At 43.3% G+C, this 27171-nt stretch overlaps 2 protein-coding genes across 5 annotated transcripts in view; one reads left to right on the top strand and one right to left on the bottom strand.

The window, feature by feature from the left end:
- Positions 1 to 3662: 3662 nt before the first annotated feature.
- On the bottom strand, positions 3663 to 15126 carry DHRS9 (dehydrogenase/reductase 9). Of its 2 annotated transcripts, XM_028747801.2 has the most exons (6): positions 15012 to 15126; positions 11328 to 11554; positions 8870 to 9221; positions 6199 to 6457; positions 5169 to 5332; positions 3664 to 4386 (listed from the first exon to the last, which is right to left on the bottom strand). In XM_028747801.2, the coding sequence occupies exons 2-6, from the start codon at positions 11334 to 11336 to the stop codon at positions 4160 to 4162; spliced, it is 1011 nt and encodes a 336-aa protein (XP_028603634.2). In that variant the 5' UTR covers positions 11337 to 11554; positions 15012 to 15126; the 3' UTR covers positions 3664 to 4159. The 2 variants fall into 2 exon arrangements, with proteins under 2 accessions (XP_077793110.1, XP_028603634.2); XM_077936984.1 differs by lacking the exons at positions 11328 to 11554; positions 15012 to 15126 and having other exon boundaries at positions 3663 to 4386; positions 8870 to 9257.
- Positions 15127 to 23299: 8173 nt separating this feature from the next.
- The window catches only part of ABCB11 (ATP binding cassette subfamily B member 11), a 54463-nt gene continuing 50591 nt past the window's right edge, over positions 23300 to 27171 (top strand). Inside the window, exons 1-2 of one of the 3 annotated variants that reach the window (XM_077937005.1) lie at positions 23300 to 23452; positions 26106 to 26200. In XM_077937005.1, the coding sequence (XP_077793131.1) occupies positions 26125 to 26200 (76 nt within the window). In that variant the 5' untranslated portion in view covers positions 23300 to 23452; positions 26106 to 26124. The remainder of the gene's footprint in view (positions 23453 to 26105; positions 26201 to 27171) is intronic. The other 2 variants (XM_077936997.1, XM_077937003.1) reach the window with 2 other exon arrangements.

The following is a 27171-nucleotide window of genomic DNA, read 5'->3' as shown; positions in this document are numbered from 1 at the left end:
GTGCTGATACCTCCCCTCTTCTGTGGGGATGGTACTGTTTTGGCCATATAAGGACAAGCACTTATAGAACGGACTTCACTATTAGTATATATAGGATGATTCCTCAGGGAGAAAGGTATGTTTATTTAAACAGCACTGAACAGTTAAGAATCACAAGCTTTTTGCATGTAAACCCACGAAAGGCTTTCAGGAATGACAGAGGAAGCAAGCAAACACAATTGCCCATTGCATGGAAAGTGCAAAACGGAAAAGAAAAACATAGCTTCAGTGGCTTTGCCATGCCCAAACTGAGGTAGAAATATTAACAAGACACAGAAGTAAAATTTCATAGAGCCCACTCCAAAATTCATTAGTCTGTAACCCTACTCAGAGTAAACACATTGAAATTAATAGAAATGGCTAACTTGGGTCTATTTATTTCAGTGGGTCTACTCTGTGTAGGACTAACATTGGATAAACCTATTGCACTTCAGGCACATTACTCTGATAGTCTTCAAGTATTTATTTTATGAATGCCCTTATGTCCATTGGAAGGAACAATTATAAACATGGCAAGCTAGCGTACATTATACCACTGTGTGGGACATGTATGTTGCTTCTAACAAAACGTTACCAATATTTACAATGTACAAATAATGTAATATTGAAATACAGGACAGTATAGTTTGTAACACACAATAAATTAATGATTCCTGCACGGAAAAAACAATAATACAATACATATGATAATTCTCTGAGATGCACTAAAATGGCTATTTTAGCTTTAACAGACTCTAAAAATTAGACTGGACAGATTTTTTTATACTGGCTGCTATTTGAGGAGCTTTTCTCAAACAATTGAAAGTTGTCCACTCACATCGCCGTTCTGAATTTACTCTACCTTGCAAGCCTTCCTAATGCAACACTAATAATCTGTTTCAAATGTGAACACACAGAGCTTTTCGTGTTCTACAGTCGTGATCACAGATGTGTGGACTGGGGTACTACTGGCCTTAGAAGAATACAACAGGATATGTTGCTCACCCCTCCTAAATACACACACACACACACACACACACACACACACACACACACACGAAAGTATAATTACTACAAAGCAATTGCAGTGAGGTTGCAGTTACTATTAGAATTCCTGCTCCATGATTGCAGTCATAGGATTGTTGTCTATCACATGACGGTGTATGTTTTTACTCCACAAAGTGGGAAGTGACAGAGACAGGATGTTTGTGTTACTGTATTCCGTGAAATGGGACTATTGTCCTTTGTCCTTTCTCTTTGCTGTCTGATGCTAGAGAGAGAGGGAGCCACGTTGCAGTGCTCCGTGTGTGTTTATATATAAATAAAGTAGATTAGCCAGAATGCTGAGTTGCTGAGGTCGGTTACGCAAGCTGCGAAGACTCTGCAGATCCCTAAGTGTGCCGATGTCTGTTGACATTGGTCCTGTGATGTTCCGGCAGAAGAAAGCTTTTGAAGCTCCTGAACAAATGACCGGGAGGGAGAAAACATACCAGTCGGGCATGTGACTCTACCAGGGTCCTACTCAAGCATCGGACGAGCTCCTGACAGTTACACCCCACCCAGCTGCCCACCCACTTACCCAGATTTAGGATCAAAGCTGGAGGAGGAGGATTCACCAGTCTCAGGACTCTGCCCTTCTCTGGAATATCTAGCACCAACACCACCATAAATAGGGTGACCTGCACCACTTGAAGAGAAACCTGCCCCGTGGTTTGAGAACTGCTGAGATGTCAGAGCAGTTCACAATATAAAAACACAAGACAAAACACAAAATGCATAATAGAAACAAGAACAACCCCCCCAAAAAAAACAATAACCCCCTCCCTGCAAGGTAAACCACCCACAGGTAAATTTTATAAGCCACACAAAGAACTGGTTTGCAGATTGGAATTCAGCCCCAAGATCCTCTTTTTCCCCCATTGGAAAGTTGAAGGCAACTGAAAATATGTGCCTGACTGCTTACCATGCAGCAGAATCTTTATGTCTCCTACTGCTCAACACTTATAAACCCTTGGATGTACCATCTACAAGGTAAAGGTAAAGGGACCCCTGACCATTAGGTCCAGTCGTGGCTGACTCTGGGGTTGCAGTGTTCATCTCGCTTTATTGGCCGAGGGAGCCAGCGTACAGCTTCCAGGTCATGTGGCCAGCATGACTAAGCCGCTTCTGGCAAACCAGAGCAGCGCACGGAAATGCCGTTTACCTCCCCGCTGGAGCGGTACCTATTTATCTACTTGCACTTTGACGTGTTTTCGAACTGCTAAGTTGGCAGGAGCAGGGACCGAGCAACGGGAGCTCACCCCATCGCGGGGATTCGAACCGCCGACCTTCTGATCGGCAATTCCTAGGCTCTGTGGTTTAACCCACAGCGTCACCCACGTCCCTATCTACAAGGTAGAAGATGCTAACTAGAAGGTGGTATTTAGCAAGTGCTCTTTCTCTCTTTCTTTTGGTGGGCAATGCATTCTGATTTATCTGGCTATGGCAGATGACTGTGGTGCCACAGTTCAAACAGCAAGTAGCTGTTTCACACCAGCATTCTGTCACACAACACATTTTCAGCCAGCACACATAACATGGGGTTGTGACCAGTTGCATTGTGTCAGTTGACACCATCCAGCCATAGCCAAATATGTCATGAGGTCCCTTCTGGAAGTGGCAACCTACCTTCCCCCCCAAACCATGGCGTAGCGGTGGGAGAAGTAAGGATGCCTCACTCACCAGCTTTGCAAGAGTCAGGATCACTCATTGCTCATTAGGGCCGGCCCAGGACATTTGGCCACTGATTTGGGAGTCTCAGCTTGCCTCATGGGCTGGCCAGCCCAGCCACTCATTCAGGAAGGAGTTGGCACACATATACTAGCTTCCCCATAGACCACCCTAGCCAAACAGCCTGGGGGTGGGGCATGGGATATGCGCTTCCAGTCTTCAGATACGTGAGGTAACATATTCTTCAGAAAGGAAAAATGTTCTATACATGCTCAGGGGCCCTTGGAAACTATCCCCCCAAAAGATCTATTGCCTTTGGGAAGAAAAGAGAGCCGAAATATGCTCAGAGGCATTTAGCACTAGAAAATGTTTGTTAAGGAAAAATGGGATAACTCGTAAGTTCCTGGGAAGTCAATAGTACCGTATTCTTTGCCCTATAGGACGCACTTTTCCCCCTCCAAAAATGAAGGGGAAATGTGTGTGCGTCCTATGGGGCGAATGCAGGCTTTCGCTGAAGCCTGGAGAGCGAGAGGGGTCAGTGCGCACCGACCCCTCTCGCTCTCCAGGCTTCAGGAGAGCCCCAGCGCCAGCCCTACAAGGTCGGGGGACAGAGGGAGGCGGAACACCGCCATCCCGCTGTCTCCCAAAGTGGTTTGGAGGCTGACGGCGGGGAGACCCCGCCGCCAGCCCCACAAGCTCCAGGGACAGTGGGGAGGCGCAGCACGTCTTCCCGCTGTCCCCAGATCTGATCTGAAGGCGGGCGGCGGGGAGAAGAGCGCTTCTCCCTGCTGCCTGCCCCGCAAGCTCCGGGGACAGCTGGGAGGCGCAGCGCGTCTTCCCGCTGTCCCCGGACCTGGTCTGAAGGCGGGCTGCGGGGAGAAGAGCGCTTCTCCCCGCTGCCGGCCCCACAAGCGCCTGGGGGGGGAAAATAAAATTTATTTTATTTCCCCCCCAAAAAACTTGATGCGTCCTATGGGCCAGTGCGTCCTATGGGGCGAAAAATACGGTATTTTCTGTGGGAGGAGAAAGAGATACCTCCATGGTGTTGTGTAGAGCTCTTAGGAGGAACTGGGCTCTGTTAACAGGTTGTAGTATTTGCAACGGGCATAATTATCTGTGTACTTTGACAACGCTCTGACAAACTGCTAATTTCAAACTATTACTCGAACAATATTTGACTGGTCGATTCACTAAGATTTATTTGAGTTGGCAAATGCTAAGCCTGAGTCATCTAGATCTGCCTTCACTACCACTGGGCAAAGCAGTCCTTATGACAACTGTTCTTTAAAAAAAGGGGTAAACAAGAAAAGAGAAGCAATTATTGCCAACATCTCTGGATGCTTGATCACCTGTGAACACAGATGTATTCATCTGCATTGTTTGGTATGCACAGCTTGAAAAAGCACGAACTGGAGTTTTTTCGGATGCAATTTTACACAGCTTTTGGGTCAAGTAGCTGAACTTTGTTCTTCATGAGTACAAAGTCCTGAACAAACGATGGCATTTTTGAAAGTGGTAGCCAAAGAATCTTAGCATCCATGCCTGCACTGTACCGGGCCTTTGGATATTTGCTCATTAAGGCATGTTCCATGCAATTCACAACCAATGAGAGGTCTGTATTCTGACACAGCTTCACTAGTTTCTCCTTCTTTACTGCATCTGCAGAGAGAATGAAACCAGGAGAGGGAGGTAAAATATATGCAGCAATAAGCTTCAAGAGTCTTAATTCTGTGCACTTCTTTCTTAATTATTTGAAGTACTGTTGACGTGGAGCTAGTTTTGCACTGTGCAAAGAGCATTGCCATATTGTTACTTGCAGTTAAATAAAAAGGCTTCCTATCTCATTTCGTTCCCTTCCATTATCCAGCTGTGCTGCAGGCAGGACATGGAAGTCTTTGGCATTGTGGGTAATCCTTGGGACGATTCCAAGGCCTGCCACTCTTCAGTCATGAGCATGAAGCTGAAGGAAGGAAGCAATAAAGCTTCCCTCCTTTCTACCACATGTTGCCACTACTGCATTCACCTCTGGTAAATGAAGCGAAGGATTAGGAGTGTGCTTTGACCATGGGCTGGTGGAGATGAGAGGAGGTTGAATGCTAGGAACTCTTCTCTGCCCTAGATATTGATCCGAGCCACAGAAGATCTCTTTTTAAAATTATTATTCTCATTTTTTTTCAGTGAGTAATTCAGTAATTCAGTAATTACATTTTCAGTGAGTAATTCAGTAATTCAGTAATTCACTATATTAAAACAAAATCATGACATATATTGACTCAGTCACAGAGTTCTCCTATTTTTTGAGGTGCCTTTTTGAGTAACCTGGAAGTTAATTTCTCAACCAGGCTTGGGTGAACTTTGATGGCATCTCTACTTCTGACTACTTCAGTATTATGTTTAGGCCCTTTCTCCATTAATACAAAACAAAGCAACTCATGGCTTACCTTCCTTTAAGTATTTTTCACCATACTGCTTTTGTATAGTTTGAGGAAGAGTGTCCCAAACAGCCATTTTTTGTCTCATGACCATGTCTCTGTCAGAAAGCCCTGTTTTAAACAGCCCTGGCTCAATGCAAGAAACATTCACTCCAAATGGTTTCATGTCCTGTCTGCAAAGAAAGTAAAAAGCTGTCATTAATTTTGGTCAATAATTTGGGCGGATTTTTAGAGAAAGCGCTATGTAGATTCTGTCAGCAGCACATTATAGTTTCTGCACACAAACACAATGATCTTATAAATGAAATTTCTCAGTTTCTATATAAAATGAGTCAAGGTGCCTTTGGAGTCCTTGTGGTAAACCTCACGAATGCAAGAGATCCACCATGCATGTCCTCATATGAACTCCTGCCTATCTCCTTGACATTTAAACCAGATTGTATCTCTTCATTCATTTTATATTAATGGCTCCACCAGATCCCAGGGATCTGGGCCATTCTCTGCAATAACTTGGGAACTGGTTCTTGCTTCACAATTAATGCGCCCAATGCAACTCGAGAAGACATTGGGTTCAGATGTTCAGCACAGACCTTCAAATCCTTTTCATGATGCGCACTTATGTTTCAAGTAAGATATCATTTGTGAACAGACACCAGACAGAACATGGGCAGGAGGAGCCCATGATTTACATCCAAATAAGTCTTATATACTAATATCTTGTGTACTATCTTGCAATGTAGGAAAAGTGGAGAAAGTGGAGTAAAAAAAAACAGATGACCAAGAACTACATTAGTTTTTGAACTGATACATATAAGGAGCACTGTCTCATGGGTGTACCATTTCGCTGGATGACCCCCCGATTCAGGTAGCATGAGAGATAGATTTGGATGGATGTCAGTGGTGGTGAGGGCAGCGGCATGCTGGAAACAGAATTCTACTAAGCCCAGTTTTATCCCCTGCATGCAGGCACTGAACCCATGCTCAGTTTGGGTGGAATCATACATGCATTATGAAGGCCATCCATTAGCTATCACTTTACCTTAAACTGTCGGTGAATGCTTCTGCCCCATATTTGGATGGACAATAACCACCTGAGCATATTGGTAGAACACCTCCAACACTGGTTACGTTTATTATCCTTCCCTTTGCCATCTTCACCAATGGCAGCATGTGTATAGTAACATTGATGAGGCCTATTAGATTAACATCAATCGGTGCTTTATAGTGCTCGATGGTAAGCCAGTCAGTTGGTGCTGATACTCCCATAATTCCTGCATTATTGATCAGGCCCCACAGACCTATGGGGGGGGGGGAGAGAGAGAGATTTAAAAAAACAAATAAAAAGATAATTTATTATGTCTGAGAATGAAACTTTTTTGGAGAAATTGATTTCTGTGATTTAACATCCCCATTATCATCATTATTCAAAAGGCAGAGAATAAGATCATCATCATAATGGTTTATAAATATCATTACATCTACGTAAAAACAGAAAGGTCGTAGCAGTAACCCAGCTATGTTAATTGGTAGCAATTCACAATCATGCCATTTCTTTACTCTGAACACTTTAGTCTGAGTGAGCGAGGGCTAATTCACACACGCATGCACACCACTTGACATTTCATCATGCAGAAACTCACTGATGAATGTGTGCATTGCCATTGCTGAAAAGTATTGTAATATTATGAGGGCAATGTGAAAGCTCTGAACAGGACAATTATCTCCACACATACACGTAATTGCTCACTCACTAAAGCAATACTTCGGTCTGCATCCTGTCATATGAGGGAGCTTGTCATATAAAATAGTAAAGTGCCTCCCCAACGCAGGACGTAGTTAACATCAAATCCAAATCACGAACAGCGGCTTGACCTTAAAAAGAGCAACTTTAAAGTGTTTCAAAATCAGGCAGGTATTCTTCTCGTTTTTTTGTTGGTTGGTTTATGAGAAACTAGCCTGCTCACCAGGACCATAACAAGAACCTACTGGATCAGGCCAGAATCCTGTTCTCACAGTGGCAACCCAGGTGCCCATGGTCAGGGCCTGAACACAAAACAACACTCTCTGCCCCTGTGGCTTCCTTCAATTGGTATTCAGAAGCAGACTGCAGTGCTTTCGACAGTGGAGGGAGAATATAGTTATTGTTCTTAGTAGCCATTGACAGCCTGGTTCTCCAAGGATCTGTCCAATCCTGTTTTAAACCCATCCAAGATGGTGGCCGTCACTGCCTCTTATGGGAGCGATTATTCTAGAGTGCTAGCATTATGAGATTGGAGGGAAAAAAGACTTATTTATCCCCTTTCTCCATGTCATTTCATACATTCCTATCATTTTGGTATTCTACCGTCCCCCAACCCTGGAAGAATTCCTGAGGATACCCTTATTAAAAATAAGACCACCGTTTTTATTTCTACCCTGCCATAGCCAATACTGCTCCTAATAAGAGTCAAGGTTTGTGTGGCAGTGGCTAAACTAAATTACAACATTGAGTTACAACACTAAGCTTACAACAGTAAAAAGCCGTAATTTTAAAATGCCTGCAATTTCCCTGTAATCACCACCGCTTTCTCTACTGCTCACATGCTATTACCCCCATACCTATTCAGAAGTAAGCCCCATTTTGTTCAACAAGCCTCTTAATAAGTTTTAGAATTTTACAGCCTCACCCACACTCTGCCACATCATTGCACAACCTACTTCAAATTTCCTTTCTATGCTTTTAAAACATGAAGGCTGTGGAAACAGGAAGGGGGGGGGGAGAGCTCACTCTGCACAAAACAGCGGATGAAAGACTTACCAACAATTATATATTTACAAATAATTTCAAGTCTGGACCTAAGAGACACAGGAGGTATCCACACTTCCTCTTGCCCCACCGCTTTCCCCCAGGAAAAGCTGCTCTTTAGTGCTCAATCGGAGCAAATGGCAATTTGGGCATTCCTCCAGATTGATGTTTGCTTCGATTTAGCACTAAACAGGGGATTTTCCTTGGGAAAAAGCAGGAAAACCACTTGGACCCATGCTTTCGAGGCATGGGGCAAGCAGAAGTGTGGATGAGCCCTCACCCAGTGGACTGAAGCCACAATGCACGGTGATCACTTTATTGCCCCAAACCGTAAGTTTAATTAAAAACTTGCTTTAAGAAGGAAAGGAAAAACCTAAGAAATACCAAAACAATTCATTGGCTTTTTGTGCAGGTTAGGCGCTGTGGGTAAAACCTCAGTGCCTAGGACTTGCCGATCGTCAGGTCGGCGGTTCGAATCCCCGCGGCGGGGTGCGCTCCCGTCGTTCGGTCCCAGCGCCTGCCAACCTAGCAGTTCGAAAGCAACCCCGGGTGCAAGTAGATAAATAGGGACCGCTTACTAGCGGGAAGGTAAACGGCGTTTCCGTGTGCTGCGCTGGCTCGCCAGATGCAGCTTGTCACACTGGCCACGTGACCCGGAAGTGTCTTCGGACAGTGCTGGCCCCCGGCCTCTTAAGTGAGATGGGCGCACAACCCTAGAGTCGGACACGACTGGCCCGTACGGGCAGGGGTACCTTTACCTTTACCTGGAGGCTATATCTTTAAGATTGCACAGAAGCAGAAATTCTGTGCGCTAAGCCTTCCTCCTTTACAGCAGCCCCAATTCCATGCTTCTCTTAAATGTGCAGGAGCCCTCTGGGGGTCTATTTAGTAGATTTTGGAAAGAGTTCAGGTGCCCATCACCTACCTTTATCCCCTACTTCTTTCTTAACATATTCCGTAACTGATTTGATGTTCTCTGCGTTTGTCACGTCCAGTAGCACAGCGTGGAGGTGCCTGGAAGTCTCTGCTTTCAGCTCTGCGGCTCCCTGTTGAGTCTGGCAGGCAGCAATCACTTGAAACCCTTTCTTATCGAAGGTTTTGGCTGCCCGCTTTCCAAATCCAGAGTCACAGCCGGTGATGAACACATATTTCCCTACAAGGTACATATCTTTTAACTTCTGCCCTGCTCTCCATTTCCACCAGACGAAGCAGATGACAAACCACATCAACACGTAGTAAAAAAGTCCGATTTCGAGACCGCTATCTTCCATTTCCTCCTTGAAAGAGACAGAAAGACACGTTATAACAGGCATTTCCCTGCCATTAGCATCATTTCCTGACCGTGAAAATCTAAAGGAAATAAAAAGCGGGGGCAACATGGAGAGCCACTCTCACTTTCCATCACCAGCCTTTAACTTCTGTTAAAATAAGGAAAGCTTCCCTGGGGGCCAGTAAATAAAATGGTCACTTTGCATTCATCAGAGTGTGGAAGTTTTAAGTAGTTAGGAAGCACCATAGACTTGTGGCCTCTCAGTCAGGCTGTATATGGGGAGTAAAGTCCCTTGAACGCAACAGAATCTGAAATATAGCATACAATGGGGTTGGGCTGAAAATATAGCGCTTCACATAATCTTGCCAATCCTAACAACCAATCTGTAAGGTAGGTCAATACAGTGGTACCTCGGGTTACAGACGCTTCAGGTTACATACGCTTCAGGTTACAGACTCCGCTAACCCAGAAATAGTACCTCAGGTTAAGAACTTTGCTTCAGGATGAGAACAGAAATCATGAGGCGGCGGTGCAGCGGCAGCGGGAGGCCCCATTAGCTAAAGTGGTGCTTCAGGTTAAGAACAGTTTCAGGTTAAGAACAGACCTCCGGAACGAATTAAGTACTTAACCCGAGGTACCACTGTATTATTATTATTGAAGCAACAGGTTTTGAGACTGAGAAATAGTGGCCAGTGAATTAATGAAGGATGTAAGGTAAGATTTGGAGCAACTTGCGCTTATGTATTGTATGACATCTGTTCTATTGACTACATTAGTATTAGTATTAGTATTAGTATTAACATCCTGCCTTTTTCCCTGACAGGGACTCAAGGCAGCTTACAGTAAAAATAGGAACAGTTTAAAACATGGGGGGGGGGATTAAATATTAATAGAATTAAAACTATACACACACACACACACACACACACACACACACACACACATATATATATATATAAGTTCTATTGTTAGCTGCTCTGAGCCCGGCTTTGGCTGGGGAGGGCAGGATATAAATAATTTATTATTATTATTATTAAAAACATACAGATAATTACAGTGAAATTTTCTTTCAGAGCAGTCAGTCCCTAAAAGCCTGTAGGAATAAGGAAGTCTTCACCTGCCAGCAGAAGGGCAGCAAGGAGGGAGCCAGCCTAGCATTTCTAGGGAGGGAGTATTTATACCCTACATTTCTTCCTTTGAACTCAAGGTATCTTATTATATGGGGCTTCCTGAACATCCCCACTCAGGCACTGGCAGGATCTAGGGATGTACAACTCTGCCAATTTCAGTTTCTCTCAGTTTCACACTTTTCCCAGTCTTAAATTCAGTTTGCCACAATGACAGTTAGCTCAGTTGGTTAGAGCATGGTGCTAACACCACCTTTGTCGCTGGTTTGATCCCCATATGGGCCACCGGCATATTCCTGCATTGCAGGGGGCTGGACTAGAGGGCCCTTGGGGTCCCCTCCAACACTACAATTATATATGCTTCTAACATTTCTGCATCAGTCTGTGATATTTATTTATTTATTTATTTATTTATTTATTTGAGGGGAAATGCCGTTATGAAAAGTTCACCAGCTTTTTAACGTGAATTTCTCAAAATGTGCACTTTTAAATGCCTAATCTATGCATCTGTTCAAGTCGCCCTCCCTAGTTTAAATGCATTTTCATGGACACTTTCCAGACCCAGCTGTGCTTAGCTCATTCTGCATGCTGGCTCCACCTTATGCCGTCAGCCTGGAACGAGCATGCCTGGAACATTTCCATGGCACCGAATTAATTACAACTATTACTTCACCCATCCTCACAACAACTCTGTGAGGCAGGACATCAGTATCATCGCATCAGAGAGAGGCAACTGAGGTTGGGAAAGAATCATTTGACCAAGGCCATCAAGAGATTTCACAGGTTAGCTCAGACTTGTGTACACCCATTTCTTGCCCTAATTCTGCAGTGCGGCTGAAGGCGTTGCTAGCTTGACTTCTTCAGTGCCATGGCTTCAGATCACTTGTACGCATAGACTTACAGCAGCATAAAGCAATCACCTGTTTCGGAGGCTGGCTGAAAACGAAAGAGTTGCAAAATAAAACAGAGTCCATCTATACATTTACCTCTGTCATGCTGGCTGTGGCTCCTTAGGGAAAGGGTGTTTCTCCTCCTATATGATCTGGCAGGATCAATGTGCTGTTTGCTTATCTTCTCAGATTAGTTCCCTCTGTGTGGCAGGACTCATTTTAAAAGCAGGACATTGCACACACGATGTTGCAGAACGGAATAGGTAGATGCGGCTGTCTGTCCTCACTTCCTCCGGAATTGCACTCGCAAAGATGCAGTCAACCTATTGGTGAAATAATTACAGAACAATATAGCTGCTCTTTAGTAAGCTCGCACAGATCTGAAATAAGTTTGCAACACTCGCTACGGACTAGTATGTTATGAGCCTCTCATAACATAACAAGTACAGTGGTATCTTGGGTTACAGATGCTTCAGGTTACAGACGCCGCTAACCCAGAAACAGTACCTCAGGTTAAGAATTTTGCTTCAGGATGAGAACAAAAATTGTGCTCTGGCGGCGCGGCTGCAGCAGGAGGCCCCATTAGCTAAAGTGGTGCTTCAGGTTAAGAACAGTTTCAGGTTAAGAACGGACCTCCGGAACAAATTAGGTTCTTAACCCGAGGTACCACTGTAGTTGGGTGTTTTTTTTTAATTGTATAGTTTATAGCTTTCTGACATTTTTGACTGCGATTCTGGAAGAAAACCCACTGAACTCAATGGAAGCTACTTCCGAGTAGGCATGTATAGGGTTGCACTGTTAATGCTGTAAAACAAGGGCAGGGAATCTATGACCCTTCAGCTCCAGCCAGCATGAACAATGGTCTGCTATGAGAGGAGTTGGGAATCCAACGACACCTGGAAGTCAGTGCAAACTATCCTGAATCCAAATTTGGCAAAGGGTGTTATAGCGCTATTTAAAATAAATAAACAAGAATTTTAAAACGACAGACAAACAAACAAACAAACAAACGTATAAATTTGTTCTACCCTGCAAGGAAATTAACCCACCAATTGTGTCATTCCCTGCAAATATTGAACATTCCATACAATTTCCACCCCCAGAACAGTTTGCATGCAGATACACAGTTACGAAAGTTGTTGATAACAGAGCAACAGTTAAAGCACACTTCCAGATACATCCCAAACGCCTGGTGAAATAAGAATGTTTTCACTTGCCTTCACAAGGAGACCCAGGAGGAACACAGGCAGACCTCTCTTGAAGGGTGTGCCTGCTACAACTTCAGAGCCGCAATTGAATAGGCTCTGTTCTTAGAAGCTTATATCCTCCCCAAGTAGCATGACATTCCTCAACTTCCGTTTGTTTCAAAATCCCCCATTTTTTTTTAATCTAAAATTTATTTTAGATCATCCAGGCAGCTTTTCTCAGACAAGTAAGGTTTCTCAGCTTCATTACTTCCTCTTTTTTTAAATGGAAGAAGGATAAATGCTTCTCAGTCTCCTCTCACTTCTTCAGGGAAGGGGAAACCCTTTAAAACTCTCTGTTCTCTTTTCAAACACACATAAGAGGAGCCTGGCTGCTGGATAAAACCAGAGACCCATCTAGTCCAGCATTCTGTTCTCACAGCAGCCAACCAGATACCAAGACCTGAGCGCAAGACAGCGGCGTAGCGTGGGTTGTCAGCACCCGGGGCAAGGCAAGTAATTTACGCCCCCTAACCCGTGGATTTGCGCCCCCTAACCTGTGGATTTGCGCCCCCTAACCCTTGGATTTGCCCTAACCCCAGATGTTGCGCCCGGTGCGGCCGGCCCCCCCTGCACCCCCCACGCTACGCCACTGGCGCAAGAGACCTTTTCCTGCTCACAATCCCATGGAGCCAGTGTTCAGAGCTGTACTGCCTCTGAGACTGGACCAGTAGCCATTCATATCCTTAATCTCCACAAATCTGTCCAATCCCTTTTTACATTCACTCTGATTTGCTTACAGGCCGTATATTCACCTTCTCACCAATCAATCATTCATGCATTCCACACTGTTCAAGGCATTTCTTCATCACTTTCCTAACTGCAAAAAGTGGGGTTTTTTGCACAAGGGCAACAAAGCGTTTTAATCCACTCTAATCGCACAAACCATTTTATTTTATTTTTTGGTTATACACAAAGTACCCGTATTTTTCGCTCTATAAGACGCACCAGACCACAAGACGCACTTATTTTTTGGAGGAAGAAAACAAGAAAAAAAGTATTCTGAATCTCAGAAGCCAGAACAGCAAGAGGGATCGCTGCGCAGTGAAAGCAGCAATCCCTCTTGCTGTTCTGGCTTCTGGGATAGCTGCGCAGCCTGCATTCGCTCCATAAGACACACACACATTTCCCCTTACTTTTTAGGAGGGGAAAAAGTGAGTTATAGAGCAAAAAATACGGTACTTAACAGTCTGCAAGAGCCAGTGGAGACCAATTAGGGCTAATGGAGAAGCACCTCATCAAACACCTTCCTTGAAGAACGCTTGAAGGAGCTGGGTATGTTTAGCCTGGGAAAGAGGAGACTGAGAGGAGATACGATAGCTACAGTCAAATATCTTAAGGGCTGTGACATGGAAGAGGGCGTATGCTTGTTTTCTCCTGCTCTGCAGGGCAGGACTCGAACCAATGGATTAAAGTTACAAGAAAGGAGATTCTGACTCAACCTCAGGAAGAACGTTCTGACAGTAAGAGCTGTTTGACAGTGGAACAGACAAGAGGTGCTGGACTCTCCTTCCTTGGAGGCTTTTAAGCAGAGGTTGGATGGCCATCTGTCACGGATGCTTTAGCTGAGATTCCTGCACTGCAGGGGGTTGGACTAGATGACCCTTGGGGTCCCTTCCAACTCTAAGATTCTATGATCTTACAACCAATCGGGCTAGCTCTTCTTTTCATTGGCTCTGGCTTCACCTACCAGCATTTCCTTTTAAGAATCCATGTAAATTTAGGAGTTTCCCTTTTCATCTCCAAGTTTATCCTGGAATGCCCATTCAACACCCACACCTGCCAGGAATAGTGCCTCAGATCATATTCCCATATCTTAACAGTGCATGTTGAATCTGGCAGTCAAGGCACTGACCTGCATTTGCACAGGAAACTTTTTTGGAGAACAGATAAATGAGCAGAGCTCTTCCTTGGCTTATTTAGATGTTTCAGTTTTGCTTTAATTTACAATAAATCAGGTCTGAGATAAGTGGTTCGGTTAGTCTACTGCCACATTCCAATGCCTCCTTTCTGAGAATTTTCTTTTACAAATTCTGGATTACATGAAACTAATACTTTTTCAAAAAATAAAATAAAATAAAATAAAATAAAATAAAATAAAATATGAAAGCCTCTCATATTGTATTTTAAGAGCTCTCTACGTGCCATACAATTTTGGATTGGAAAGAGTGTCTCAATTGCTCTTTTCCTGGTCTCACACACGCTTTTCTGTAGTTAGGGGTTTTCTTTGACCGCTCTGTAGCTTGCTGACTGACTAAAAAAGAAATTACAACTTAGCACACAGAAAGGGTGAAATAGTCTCAGAAATCCAAATGTTGTTTAAAATCAGGGTCGAGATGTACACTCGTTTCTTCCCCTCTAACTGTATCGTGACCTAGAAAGATGTGGACTTCAGTTTTCAACCCTCTCTGAGATTATGCCATGCTAATTTTTCTTGTTTGATGTCCTGATCTGAGGAAGAAGGTTGTCGTTGAGCTATGTACACTTAGAGGTGAGCTACACTGATCATGAAGGAGATGACAACAAGAATAGTCACCCTTGTGATTGTAAGGAGCTGACTGTTGGATCCACCCAGCGGTTGCTGACACAACTCCCATGTTCCTTCCCTGGCAGGGCAGGGCGAGTGTAGCAGATCTAGTGCCCTTGAGGTTCCCTGGTCTCCAGCATCCAAAAGCCTGGGGCTCACATGGCAGGGCCTGGTGATGTCACAAGGCAAGCTCTAGTGATGTCACAAATCCTATGAATCCATGGAGTGAAGATCACATGCCCTTGCAAAGCAGATCACTCAAGGAAATGAGCCAACATTCCTAGAAACAAACACACCTCTCTCTCATACTCATCCTTGGGTGTGTGGGTGGGTGTGCGCGCGCGCATGCACGGACACACACACACAGCAATGCAACCCACATCTACTTTCTTCCTAGCTTTATCTTTCATTCTAAATTGCTTCCTTCTTCCTTTCCTTTATATTCTTTTTTTCTCTCTGACTCCCCTCTTCCTTGGTTCCTCTCCAAATTCTTCCATTTATGGGTGTCCACAGGCACCATTCCAGTGGGGAGTAAAGCACTTGAAAGGGGGGAGAGCAGGGTAGCTTCACGCACAAAAGAAAGACAAACAGCAATTGCACGTTTTGTCCCATATCTCAGGGTCTACAAAGGCTAGAAACATACTCTGGTTTAACAAAGAATTCTGGGAATTATGGTTTACTAGTGGGAAGGGACTGCTCATCCCCTTCATGGATGCTCATGGTCCAACCCCTGTTCCCTCCCTTTCCCTGTACTACAATAATTTTTGTATACATCATTTGGCAGGAGAACTGCATCACAAAATGTGGATCAGGGCACATTTCAAAAGACAGCTGTGTTTCGGCTTGCATATTGTTTTTGAAAATGTGAAGTAGGTAGGTTCGCTTTTAAATCTGAACTGAACCGAGTCCCTTCCTAATCCTCACTCCCTCCCAGGAGCCTGGAGAAAATGAACCCAACAATTTAGCAGAGCCCTACCATGTTCATCCCTTGGGATCTTTTTCTCCTAACCTCTTGACAAAGGCTTTTTGTTGAAGCAGGAGTTGTTGGGTCTCTCCCCATCCCATCCTCTTTTAAGAGGTAGAAATTCAGGGGGTGATGCAATGATTATTTAGAAATTTAGCAAATGGGGCTTTGCCTATCAGATAGGCATTAAAGACCTGCAGGATATGTGATTTCATTAGATCATTGGGAAAAACTTTGGAAATCAGATATTAATCTCACCGCATGCATTACTATCAAAGAAAACATTATGAAGATATTTTACAGGTGGTACCTAGCCGCTGTAAAGGTACCCCTGCCCGTACGGGCCAGTCTTGCCAGACTCTGGGGTTGTGCGCCCATCTCACTTAAGAGGCCGGGGGCCAGCGCTGTCCGCAGACACTTCCGGGTCACGTGGCCAGCGTGACAAGCTGCATCTGGCAAGCCAGCGCAGCACACGGAACGCTGTTTACCTTCCCGCTAGTAAGCGGTCCCTATTTATCTACTTGCACCCGGGGGTGCTTTCGAACTGCTAGGTTGGCAGGCGCTGGGGCCGAACGACGGGAGCGCACCCCGCCGTGGGGATTCGAACTGCCGACCTTTCAATCGGCAAGTCCTAGGTGCTGAAGCTTTAACCCACAGCGCCACCCGCGTCCCATCTACCTAGCCCCTGTAAAACTGGCTAAATTTTATAAATTAACATTGAATCTGTGTTGGAGATGTAAGGTATCAGGGTGATCCTTATATCATGTCTGGTGGGGATGTGATAAAATTAAAATTTGGGGGGGGGGGAATATACATGAGGAACTGAAAAAAATCTTTAAAACAACAATTGGTAAAAAGCTGGAAACATTCCTTTTAGGAATTATAACAAATGACATCCCCAAAGACATGAAGAGAATCTTTTTATATGCAACAGCTGCCTCAAGGTTATTGATTGCAAAAAATGGGAAATCAGAAGAAGTACCAACACTGAAAGATTGGCAACATAATTTTTTTGAAATGATTGAATTAGCAAAAATGACGGCAACAATTAGAATGCAATCTAATCAAAATCTCAAACAGGAATGGAAATGTGTAGAAGAATACATGAGCAAAAGATGCTCCAACAAGAATTTATTGATGTGTATAGACTGATTTCAGAAAGTTGAGTTAAGCTAAGCTAAGCAGATATATAAGATTGAATGTTTAATTATTAAGATACAAAAATACAATCTCAATAACAAAGTTACAAAACAATAACAAGGAAGTCATGCGCGGGTGGAGGGAAGACACAGGGCAAGAAATAAGAAATGGATAAATGTTGGTACATAATGAAATGTGAAAATGTGAATTTACGAATATAATGTATACGTGTTATTATGTAAAGATTTCATATATGTATTGCAACATTAAAAAATAAAAATAAATAAAGACCTGCAGTAGACAAACCTGGTGTTTAAAAGCAGCACTGCAAGGCCAGAGAGCTGGCTGAAAGAGCAGACGAAACCAGAAAAGTGGGGTGGCAAATTTCACATGTTTCCCATTGCATGAGTGAGGGAGTGTGAGGGCATGTGTGTATGTCATGGGAAAGGTGGCAACTCAAGGTCCCTATGGAACCTTGTAGGGTTGCCAGGCAATAATTTGGAAGAATCTCTCTCCCTCCTTCCTTCCTTCCTTCCTTCCTTCCTTCCTTCCTTCCTTCCTTCCTTCCTTCCTTCCTTCTACAGCATGTATAAGTATTAAAGGAAATAATAAGCAACAACAACAACAATAATAATAAGTAAATAATAGAGTAGACCCATTGAAACAATCGACGGGAGTCAGTCATACCCATTGATTTCATTCATAGTTTCATAGAGCATGATTTAATTGTTCACAACCCAGCGAGAAGGATGGGTGGATAGTCAGACAGACCGACAAGCACATACAATATGCTTCATCTTCTATCCTGTTAAGTGAGGCTATCCATATCAGTAAGGAGAAGTTAGAATAATTAACAACAATAATAATTACGTACCGGGTTGCCCTAAGTTCCCAAAGTACTTGCTATGCATTATCCCTGTCATTGCAATAACCCTTTGTGATACAGCAACATTATTGTCCCTGCGTTACAAGGGACTGGGTGTCTAGGAGGCTATGGCTGACTTAAAAGCCCACAACAGCTTACGTACGTTTGTTGGGGTTTTTTTAGGTGCTACAATACTCTTTGTTGCTTTGGCTTGTATAAGGCTCCCAGGTGAGTCCATGACAGTATGGAAATTTGAACCACAGGATCACCATCTCATAACTCACACTTTTACAGCCACTACATTACACCAATTAGTAAAATGCTTGCATCCCAAATATGGAATTGGTACCTACCTACTCAGTCGAAGAAAATATGTTGGCAGGTTGGCTGTTAAAGGTGCACCGCCTTACAAGTACAGCTAGTCCAAAAACTTCTTGTGTTCTCTCTCTCTCTCTCCTTCTTCCCTGGCAATCTTCTAAAGATGATTCCTGCAGAGAACCACCTTTTGACTTTTTAAATTAAGGCATCACAATGAGTGCCTTCTGACTCAAGTCATAAATTGCAGATCTCGTGAGTCACATTGTTGATTACATAAGTCATTTATGTCGTACAGGTGCATTCAGTTTGGCAGTGAGTCACACTCGTGTTTCCTCAGCTGCAAAACACACAGTCCAGAGTCAAGGGTCACAGTATTGGTGTAAATGAGTAGTACTTCCTTCAAGTGAATTAAATAATTTAGCCAATTATTTAAAATTACTGTATTTTAATGGTGGTGTTATATTTTTTGTGAGCCACCATGGGAGTTCCATTGCAAACTGGAGGGCGGGAGAAACAAAACAAACTGGTAACCTGGATTCCACCTCCTATCAGTCTCAGTCAGCATGGCCAATGGACATCATAGGAATCATGTCCAGCAACATCTTGGGGAACACAGAAAGCCCTGCTCTGGTTGGTTATCAGCTCTGGCAAGACAAAAACCTCCTTCTGGCTGGCACCATTGGCATCCTAAACAATGCTTGTTTACACCTCTCAGGGTTAAGTCTCCCCATTTCCAACTTCATTGTAGGACACCTCTGCCATTCTAGGCAAAACACGGCGTTCTAGGCCAAAGCGATTTTGCTTCCTGCAGCAATCTCTGAAGAAGCTGACTGAACTGGAAGTGGACTCTTACTTCAGCGCTGCCATTTTCTACCACAGAAGGCTAGCTTAGGGTTACTGAGCAGGCCGCATAGCACTCACAGTTCTCTTCTTCAACCTAGCGAATGGCGAGGGAGCTCACGAGGAAACGGCAGGAGACTGCCGCTACTAACCTCAACCCTCACACGCCACGTCACTTTGCTGAATGGTGAGACCAGTGGTTCCACAGCTACCAGCTGGCGGTCATCAAGATAAGCACCAGCAGGACTGCTGCTGCCATTTTGAAACTCTTGTAACAGCCACAAAAAAAAGACATAAGGGGGATGAGTGGCCCCTTTTGCCCACTAAATAGCTCCATGCTCCCCAGGTAAAAAAAAATATCAGCCATCTGCTGAACTTTTGACCCACCATAGGAGCCAACTCCTAGGGGCCAAAGTCCCTTTGACCCCCCCAAAAAAATATTTGAGGGGGCAAGTCCCCCCTCCCATGATAGGCATTGTCACATAGCTGTCAACTTTTCCCTTTTCTTGTGAGGAATCCTATTCGGAATAAGGGAATTTCCCTTTTAAAAAAAGGGAAACGTTGAGAGCTATGCATTGTCATTCCAATGCTGTGTGTACACCGTGTCTTGTGATCGATTATGTGAGGTGGGGGTTGCCTGGGACACCCCCCCCCAAATGTTTTGTTCAGGTTGGCACCCCTGTGACCCACCATTAGTACAGAACCCTGTTAATAAACCAGTGAGGTCTCCAATCTGAGCTACAGGATGAATTGAATATGCAAGTTTCAGCAAACATAGAACCAAACTATACTGTCCATCAGGGAACAATAATAATACAGTCTGTCAGGAATGATAAACACATTACCCTTTTATGCTAGGAATTTTGGTTGATTCATATTCTACAGTCTTTTAAATGTGTTTGTGGGAGAGGGAGGTTATTATTTTGTTTTTCTTTGAACTATTCATTTTGTGCTTTTTATCCTGTATTTTTATCTTGTGATCCGCCCTGAGATCTTCGGATTAAGGGCAAAATATAAATTAGGTAAATAAATAAATTTTGTGCCCTGCAGGAAAGGCAGAAAGAGGGTTCCCCACCCCCACCCAATTCACTTAATCTTCCCCTTCTTGGAAAAACCTCACCTACTGAATTTCGAGCTGCCATTTGGCTTTTAAAGGCATAGGAGTTCTTGCCATGGGAGCTAGGAAGAAAAGACAATTCTTTGGGTCAGTCATTATTACACAGGAAAACTATTTCCCTTTGGTGAACATGAGGTAAATGTGTGATCAATCGTGATTCTATATTTAACTTGCAGAGTAGGGGAGAAATACTGATCAAATGAAGTAATCTTCACCTGATGCAGTAAGTGAGGAGACTGGCAGCCAGTGTACACCCTGAGAGCGATTGTTCTCTCATTTTAATACCACTCCCTTTCGAACAAATACTTTCCAACATGGTGTTCATTTCCCCCGCATATTCACCACAAGAATATAGGGTGCTGCCTTATACTGAGTCAGACCAGTATAAGCTGCATATTGTTTTCACTGACTGGCATCAGTTCTCCAAGGTTCTAGATGAGACATTCCCTAGAGATGCCAAGGTTTGAACCTGGGACTTTCAAAGTACCGGTAGATGCTCTACCAGTGAGCTACAGCACTTCCCACCAAGACACCACTGCTGTATCAGAGTATAACCTTTGCCAACTCCACGATATCATTTGTACAGATGTACCTCGGAAGTCAAATGGAACCCGTTCTGGTAGTCCATTCAACTTCCAAAATGTTTGGAAACCAAAGCATGACTTCTGATTGGCTGCAGGAAGCTCCTGCAGCCAATCAGAAGCCGCGGAAGGCCCATCTGACATCTGGGTTCCAAAGAGCGTTCTCAAACTGGAACACTCACTTCCGGGCATTCGGGAACCAAAACGTCCGAGTACCAAGGCGTTTGGGATCCAAGGTACAACTGTATTAATATTTTAAAGTTTGCAGTGGTACAAAATAAAGTGGAAAAGGTGGGCGGAAGAAAGAGAAGGAATACAATACAATATATGGTAATGTAGCTATGATTCTTCTCTGCACACACAAATATTTGTTGATGAGAACTGTCATTTCTGAAGTGAGCAGGCTGATGTCAGCCCATTGCTACACGAGGTCATTTCCTAAGAATTAATTGGTTGTTGGAAGGCTGTGCTTCCTGCGTGTGTCATGTTTCCTTTTTCAAATGTCATAAAACTGTGGGAAGCAGTGCAGCCGCGACTTTTGCTCTAAATCTCACAGCCTTGCAACATTTCTGAGTTGTGTAATGTGCTGGGATATGGTACAGTGGTACCTCGGGTTAAGTACTTAATTCGTTCTGGAGGTCCGTTCTTAACCTGAAACTGTTCTTAACCTGAAGCACCACTTTAGCTAGTGGGGCCTCCTGCTGCTGCGCCGCCGAAGCACAATTTGTGTTCTCATCCTGAGGCAAAGTTATTAACCCGAGCTAATATTTCTGGGTTAGCAGAGTTTGTAACCTGAAGCGTCTGTAACCTGAAGTGTATGTAACCCGAGGTAGCACTGTAGTAACAAAGTAAGTGCAGCTGCCGCTAGAGCCACTAGTTGGCGGTAGTGATAATTGGGTGATATAAGATGCCTGGTTTGTAATAGAAATGCCCGCCCTGGGTAGGTGTGGTTCCCTCGACAGTTTGGTGACAGGAACTAGTTGGAACCTTAATTTTACTTAGTTTTGTTTGCTTGCTTGCTTGCTTTTCTAAAAAATGAGGTGCTGATATTCATCTGTTGATGGAAGCACCATGTGGGCCAGCAGAAAATGGCTGCCATGGGTAGCCAAAAGGGAAAGAAAAGTGATGGTACTCTGTACCAATGAGTATCACCACACACATAGCACTGCCTTTATTGTGAAGCAAGTCCAAGCTCATTTGTAAAAAGGACCCCTAACAGTTAAGTCCAGTTGCGAACGACTCTGGGGTTGTTCACTCATCTCGCTTTACAGGCCAAGGGAGCCGGGATTTGTCCGCAGACAGTTTTTCCAGGTCATGTGGCCACCATGACTAAGCCACTTCTGGAGAAACCAGAGCAGCGCATGGAAACACCATTTACCTTCCCGCCAGAGTGGTACCTATTTATCTACTTGCACTTTTTGGCGTGCTTTTGAACTGCTAGGTTGGCAGGAGCTGGGTCCGAGCAACAGGAGCTCACCCTGTCACAAATAAATACCAATGTTGGAGTTTCCCTGAGTCCTGTTGCTCCCTGGCATTAGGGCAGACCCACTGCAAGTTTGCCTCACAAGGTGAGTACCCTCCCAAAACACCCATGGGATATCATAGACTACGTATGTCCCCAAAGAGGGGCAACTTTAGGACCCATTAGAATAAATTCTAAGTCTTGCTCATCTAGTGTATAACTGAAGTGTGGAAGGTGGATCCCAACATGATCAGCTACACACCTGACTCTTTGATTCTGAATGCCAGTAATTAAAATTGCAGAGAAGCTGTGAATTTAATAAAAAAGATTAGAAAGATGACAGGTGAATTAAGATGCTTAAACTGCCGTTGCACCGGCTGTTATCGGGGTCCAGTTGCATCACACACCAATGTTCAGCGACCACATGAAGGGTCACCTGTGTACTGGCAACACACTGATGATAAACATATAGCTCAGAGCTTTTGTTGTTGGCTCCTAATTGGTAATGTCTCCATTTGGGCGCCAAAGAAGACCTTTTACTGCTTCCGTCAAACGTTGCTGTGGGTGGTGAACACATAAATGACTTCTCTAGAAAGCTTTCAAAAATGCTTCTAGCCTAGGTCGAATCAAAGGGGAACTTTGTGAAGCTTTTCTGGCTAGTTAGCTGCTTAGCCTCCAGCTGAGAAAGATAAAGAATGAATGCTGTGCAAATTTTGGAAAAGGAACAAAGATTTTTAGCTTCAGATTTAGAGATGGACTTTCAAAGTGGTTTTTGTACCCATTCCACATACATAAGACTTCATTGTTGACCTTTAATCAAGAATTATTATAATGTTGCCTTTCTGAGACTGCATAAGACATTTGTTTTTGTTTTCTGTGTAGTTTTTCAAAGATTTCTATTTTCTCATTTTGCTGTTCAGCTGTATGATAATTTTACTCAAGTTAAAATTCTACACTGAATGTCAATGAACTCTGAGGACCACTCGGTTACTGACCTTTGTGTAAATAGTCTCTGACTACTTAGAGGCTTAACTCTTGATAAATGGGTTACTACATTGAAAGCTGATGGGTGTTGAAAATGGATGTACAAACTGTTGACTAATTTCACTCCATAGGATCCTTGGAGCTTGTTTCTCTGTTTCTTCCTCTTTTTACTTCAACTGGTGAGGAAAAATATATGCATTATTACAATGTTAGCTTTGGATAAAACAATAAGAACATGCACCTCAGCAACTTAAATAAATTACAAAATATACTGTGACTAGATTATAATGGTCTTAACAATAATTAAGGAAATAAAGGAACATTCTGTGAAAAGTGTTAAGCTAAGCTGCTTTTTTCTGAAACTCTTGTTTTACTAGGTTATAGAATAAGTAATAATTTGAAATAACTATTTCAAATACTCCTGGGCACAAGATGAATTTGCTATATTAACTGAAGAAGTTTTCAGAGTATTTTATGGCCAAACAGATATAGGAGATCCATGACTGCATGTCTTGATATTTTAAGTTTTATTTAAAAGCGGAGATGTGTGTTGGGAAGGAGGAATCTAAATTGGATTGGAACAGCAGAACTGGAATATGTTGATATCTCTTCCTTCTTGCAACAGTTTTCTGATATAATACGCTGCAGCTACTCTTTTTCCTACTGGGAACAAATATTTATTCTTGTAAGCATGCGTGTTCTTTAAAAGCCTACTTAAAGTCATTGTCTTAAACTGTTATTTTATTACAATGGTGATGATGATGATGTTGCTGCTGTTCTTCGCTAACACAACTCAAAATTCCTATAGAAGAGCAAAGACCATTTGTTAATGGGGGTGGTTGGGGAGGGGGACAAGTCAGGTCTCTGTTTTTATGCTGATTATGAATCCTGGGGTGGCTGCTGTACCCTCAATTGAATTTTCCCTTCTGTGCAATACTTAAGTATGTTTTCGCCTATCACTTCAGGACTGAAGGGGGCTAAGTGACTTCTGCTGCGATTCTTCCTTCTACTTACCCACTTACTTCTCCCATGTAAGAGTGCATAGAATTTAAACCTTAAAGGCACAGGAAATGTCTTAGGTCAGGGTAGCTACAGACAGATCTGCAAGCTGGTGAAACTACTGTTACATACAGTGGTACCTCAGGTTACATACGCTTCAGCTTACATATGCTTCAGGTTACAGACTCTGCTAACCCATAAATAGTGCTTCAGGTTAAGAACTTTGCTTCAGGATGAGAACAGAAATCGTGCACCGGCGGCACGGTGGCAGCGGGAGGCCCCATTAGCTAAAGTGGTGTTTCAGGTTAAGAACAGTTTCAGGTTAAATACGGACCTCTGGAACGAATTACTGTAAATACTTAACCTGAGGTACCACTGTATCTTTAGACATCAGGCCTTTGGTTTTTAATTATCTATGGCCTTTTTTGTATGAGTGGGATGTTTTAATCTAGTTTTTTATAAAAAAATAGAATGGTCTTTTAGGTTTTTTTTAATGGTAACTTTAATGTGTGTGTGTGTGTTTAAAATTTTAAAAATATTGTAAGTTGCTTTGCGTTGCCATGGCAAAAAAAAACCCTAATAAATTTAATAAAGAACAATGATAATGGCAGTTATTCGGGCAGGGCTGGTCCAAGGCAATTTTGCTACCTGAGGCAGAGCAGCAAAATACTCCCCCTTGACCTCCATTGAGTTATCTCTTCACAATTACATAAATGCCGCTACCAGGTGGTAAAAAAATAAATAAAAATGCAGCAATAATTAATTAAATGGGTAAAAATTTGCTGCTTTTCATGACACCCAAAATCTGTTGCCCGAGGCAGCTGCCTCCCTCTGTCACATGATAGGGTTGGCCTTATAGTCAGACTATTCTGCATGAGGGGTGGAATATTCTGAGGCTTAGGTAAGGGTGCAAAGGAAGGCCTTCACTTTATTTTTCAGCAACAGCTACCCCAGGACCCCATCAAAATATTTAGACCACTGCCACCTTTTAGTTATGGGGGGGGGAGGAATAGAGCTGTCTAACAATGTACAGTGGTAACTCGGGATGCGAACGGGATCCGTTCCAGAGCCCCGTTCGCATCCCGAAGCAAACGTAACATGTGTCCGCATGTCTGCGCATGCGCGGGTCACGTTTCAGCACTTCTGGGCATGCGCATGACAAAATTTTGACGGTCTACGCATGCGCGTGTGGCGAAACACAGAAGTAACGCGCTCTGTTACTTCCGGGTCGCCATGGAGCGCAACCCGAAAATGCTTAACCTGAAGCGTATTCATCCCAAGGTATGACTGTAAACTACCAGACTAATCCTGATAGCCTTATGATGCTGTCCCCTAGCTGTTAATTCCTTGTAACTCAAAACAAGACAGCAAGCTCTAGAATCATCTAATGCACCTGCGATTTAATGTACTTGGAGTTAAAAACTGGCTGGCTAGGGTTTAAATCAGTTCTTTCAACTGTACTGTATTTTGTTTTTGCTGCGGTTTTCTTTTCTTTTTAAAAAAATACTAATTGTAACTCATATTGGAAGTTCTCAAGCTGAAGCTCAGAGTTATTTTAAGTAAGTAGGTAAGTAAATAAGTAAGTAAGTAAAGTGAAGCTGAACCACGGACCTACTCAGATTTATTTTAAGTAGGTGGGTAAGTAAGTAAGTAAGTAAGTAAGTAAGTAAGTAAGTAAAGTGGAGCTGAACCATGGACCTACTGACTTATAAGAATTTCATTTCATTTTACTCAATGAAATCATACAAGTACAAAAGAGAGCTTTAGAAAATTGTCATTTGGTTTGCAAAGTTGGGGTACATTATTATCATCATTATCACCATCATTATTTAGCAGCATAAAGAGGAAGATCATGCCTGAGCCAGTTACTTTGCGCAGTATTAAGAAAATCGGAGAAGACAACTATGGTTTTGAGCCGGAAGAATCACGTATGATGTTTTCCATTTTATATACCTCTTGACTTTAGGCACACGTCAGTAAATCTCTTCAAGACCCATTTGCTCATATCATCCCAAGCTCATGGGGTTTTTTGGGGGGGGGGAGAAAGTATTTGCTTGCCCACTCACTATTGCTAACTCCTCCTCTTCCTCTGGTTGGAAAAGTTAACAAATTATCTGGCAAGATGTGGAAGGAGGATATGCAGCTCAAGAGAATCATCCTCTTCCCCAAGTTCCAGTGTGCAATAGACCAGTTTGCAGGGGTTGCGGTTGGTCCCAAGACCGAAATTCTCTTTTTGAGCATCTCAAGATCTTGGATGCAGAGTGTTACCTTTCTTAGCTGGAGAAGGAGGAAGAGGTAGCAGCAGAGGTGATGAGCAGGCAAGAGGGTGAGGTGAGAGAGCAGGGCTGAAACATTGGTGTTCACTTTACAAGAATGGCCTTCTGCTTGATCTTTTACCTTGAAAACCAAACCAGTTGAAACGTGGAGGTACAATTATAATGAAAGGAAGTGTGGATTCTTGGAGAATAGGACTGGGCATGTGGAATGGGATTAGGTCTTAGAGTTTTGAAATGGAGCAACCAGCTGCCCCATCTTGATGTGGTATTTTCTGCATTAGATTGACCCCCCCCCCCCCCCGTAATATCATGCTTATTATTTTATGTTGTTTCAGAGTTACTTTTTAACTTACTCCAAAGTGGAATAGGAGCCTGGATAAATACACATAAATAATAAAACACAGCGGCCATTTTAATATAGTGGGAATTTTCCCAGCGTTTTGTAATAATAGAAGCATCTTAAAAAACAAAAACAGAGCCTTGTTCTGACCTTGACATACAAGCACTCCTGTGCCTGAACATAGTCAGTCTTTGGTTAGCAATGGCAATTCTGTGGGATCTTCTGCATGCAAAACGTTGGCTCCGCCACTAAGTTATGTCTCTTTCCATTTCCTGAACCTGTT

The sequence above is a fragment of the Podarcis muralis genome, chromosome 1 (assembly GCF_964188315.1).
Source record: "Podarcis muralis chromosome 1, rPodMur119.hap1.1, whole genome shotgun sequence".
Lineage (NCBI taxonomy): Eukaryota > Metazoa > Chordata > Lepidosauria > Squamata > Lacertidae > Podarcis > Podarcis muralis.
The sequence above is the reverse complement of the archived record's forward strand: the minus strand, read 5'-3'. Positions and strand labels throughout refer to the sequence as shown.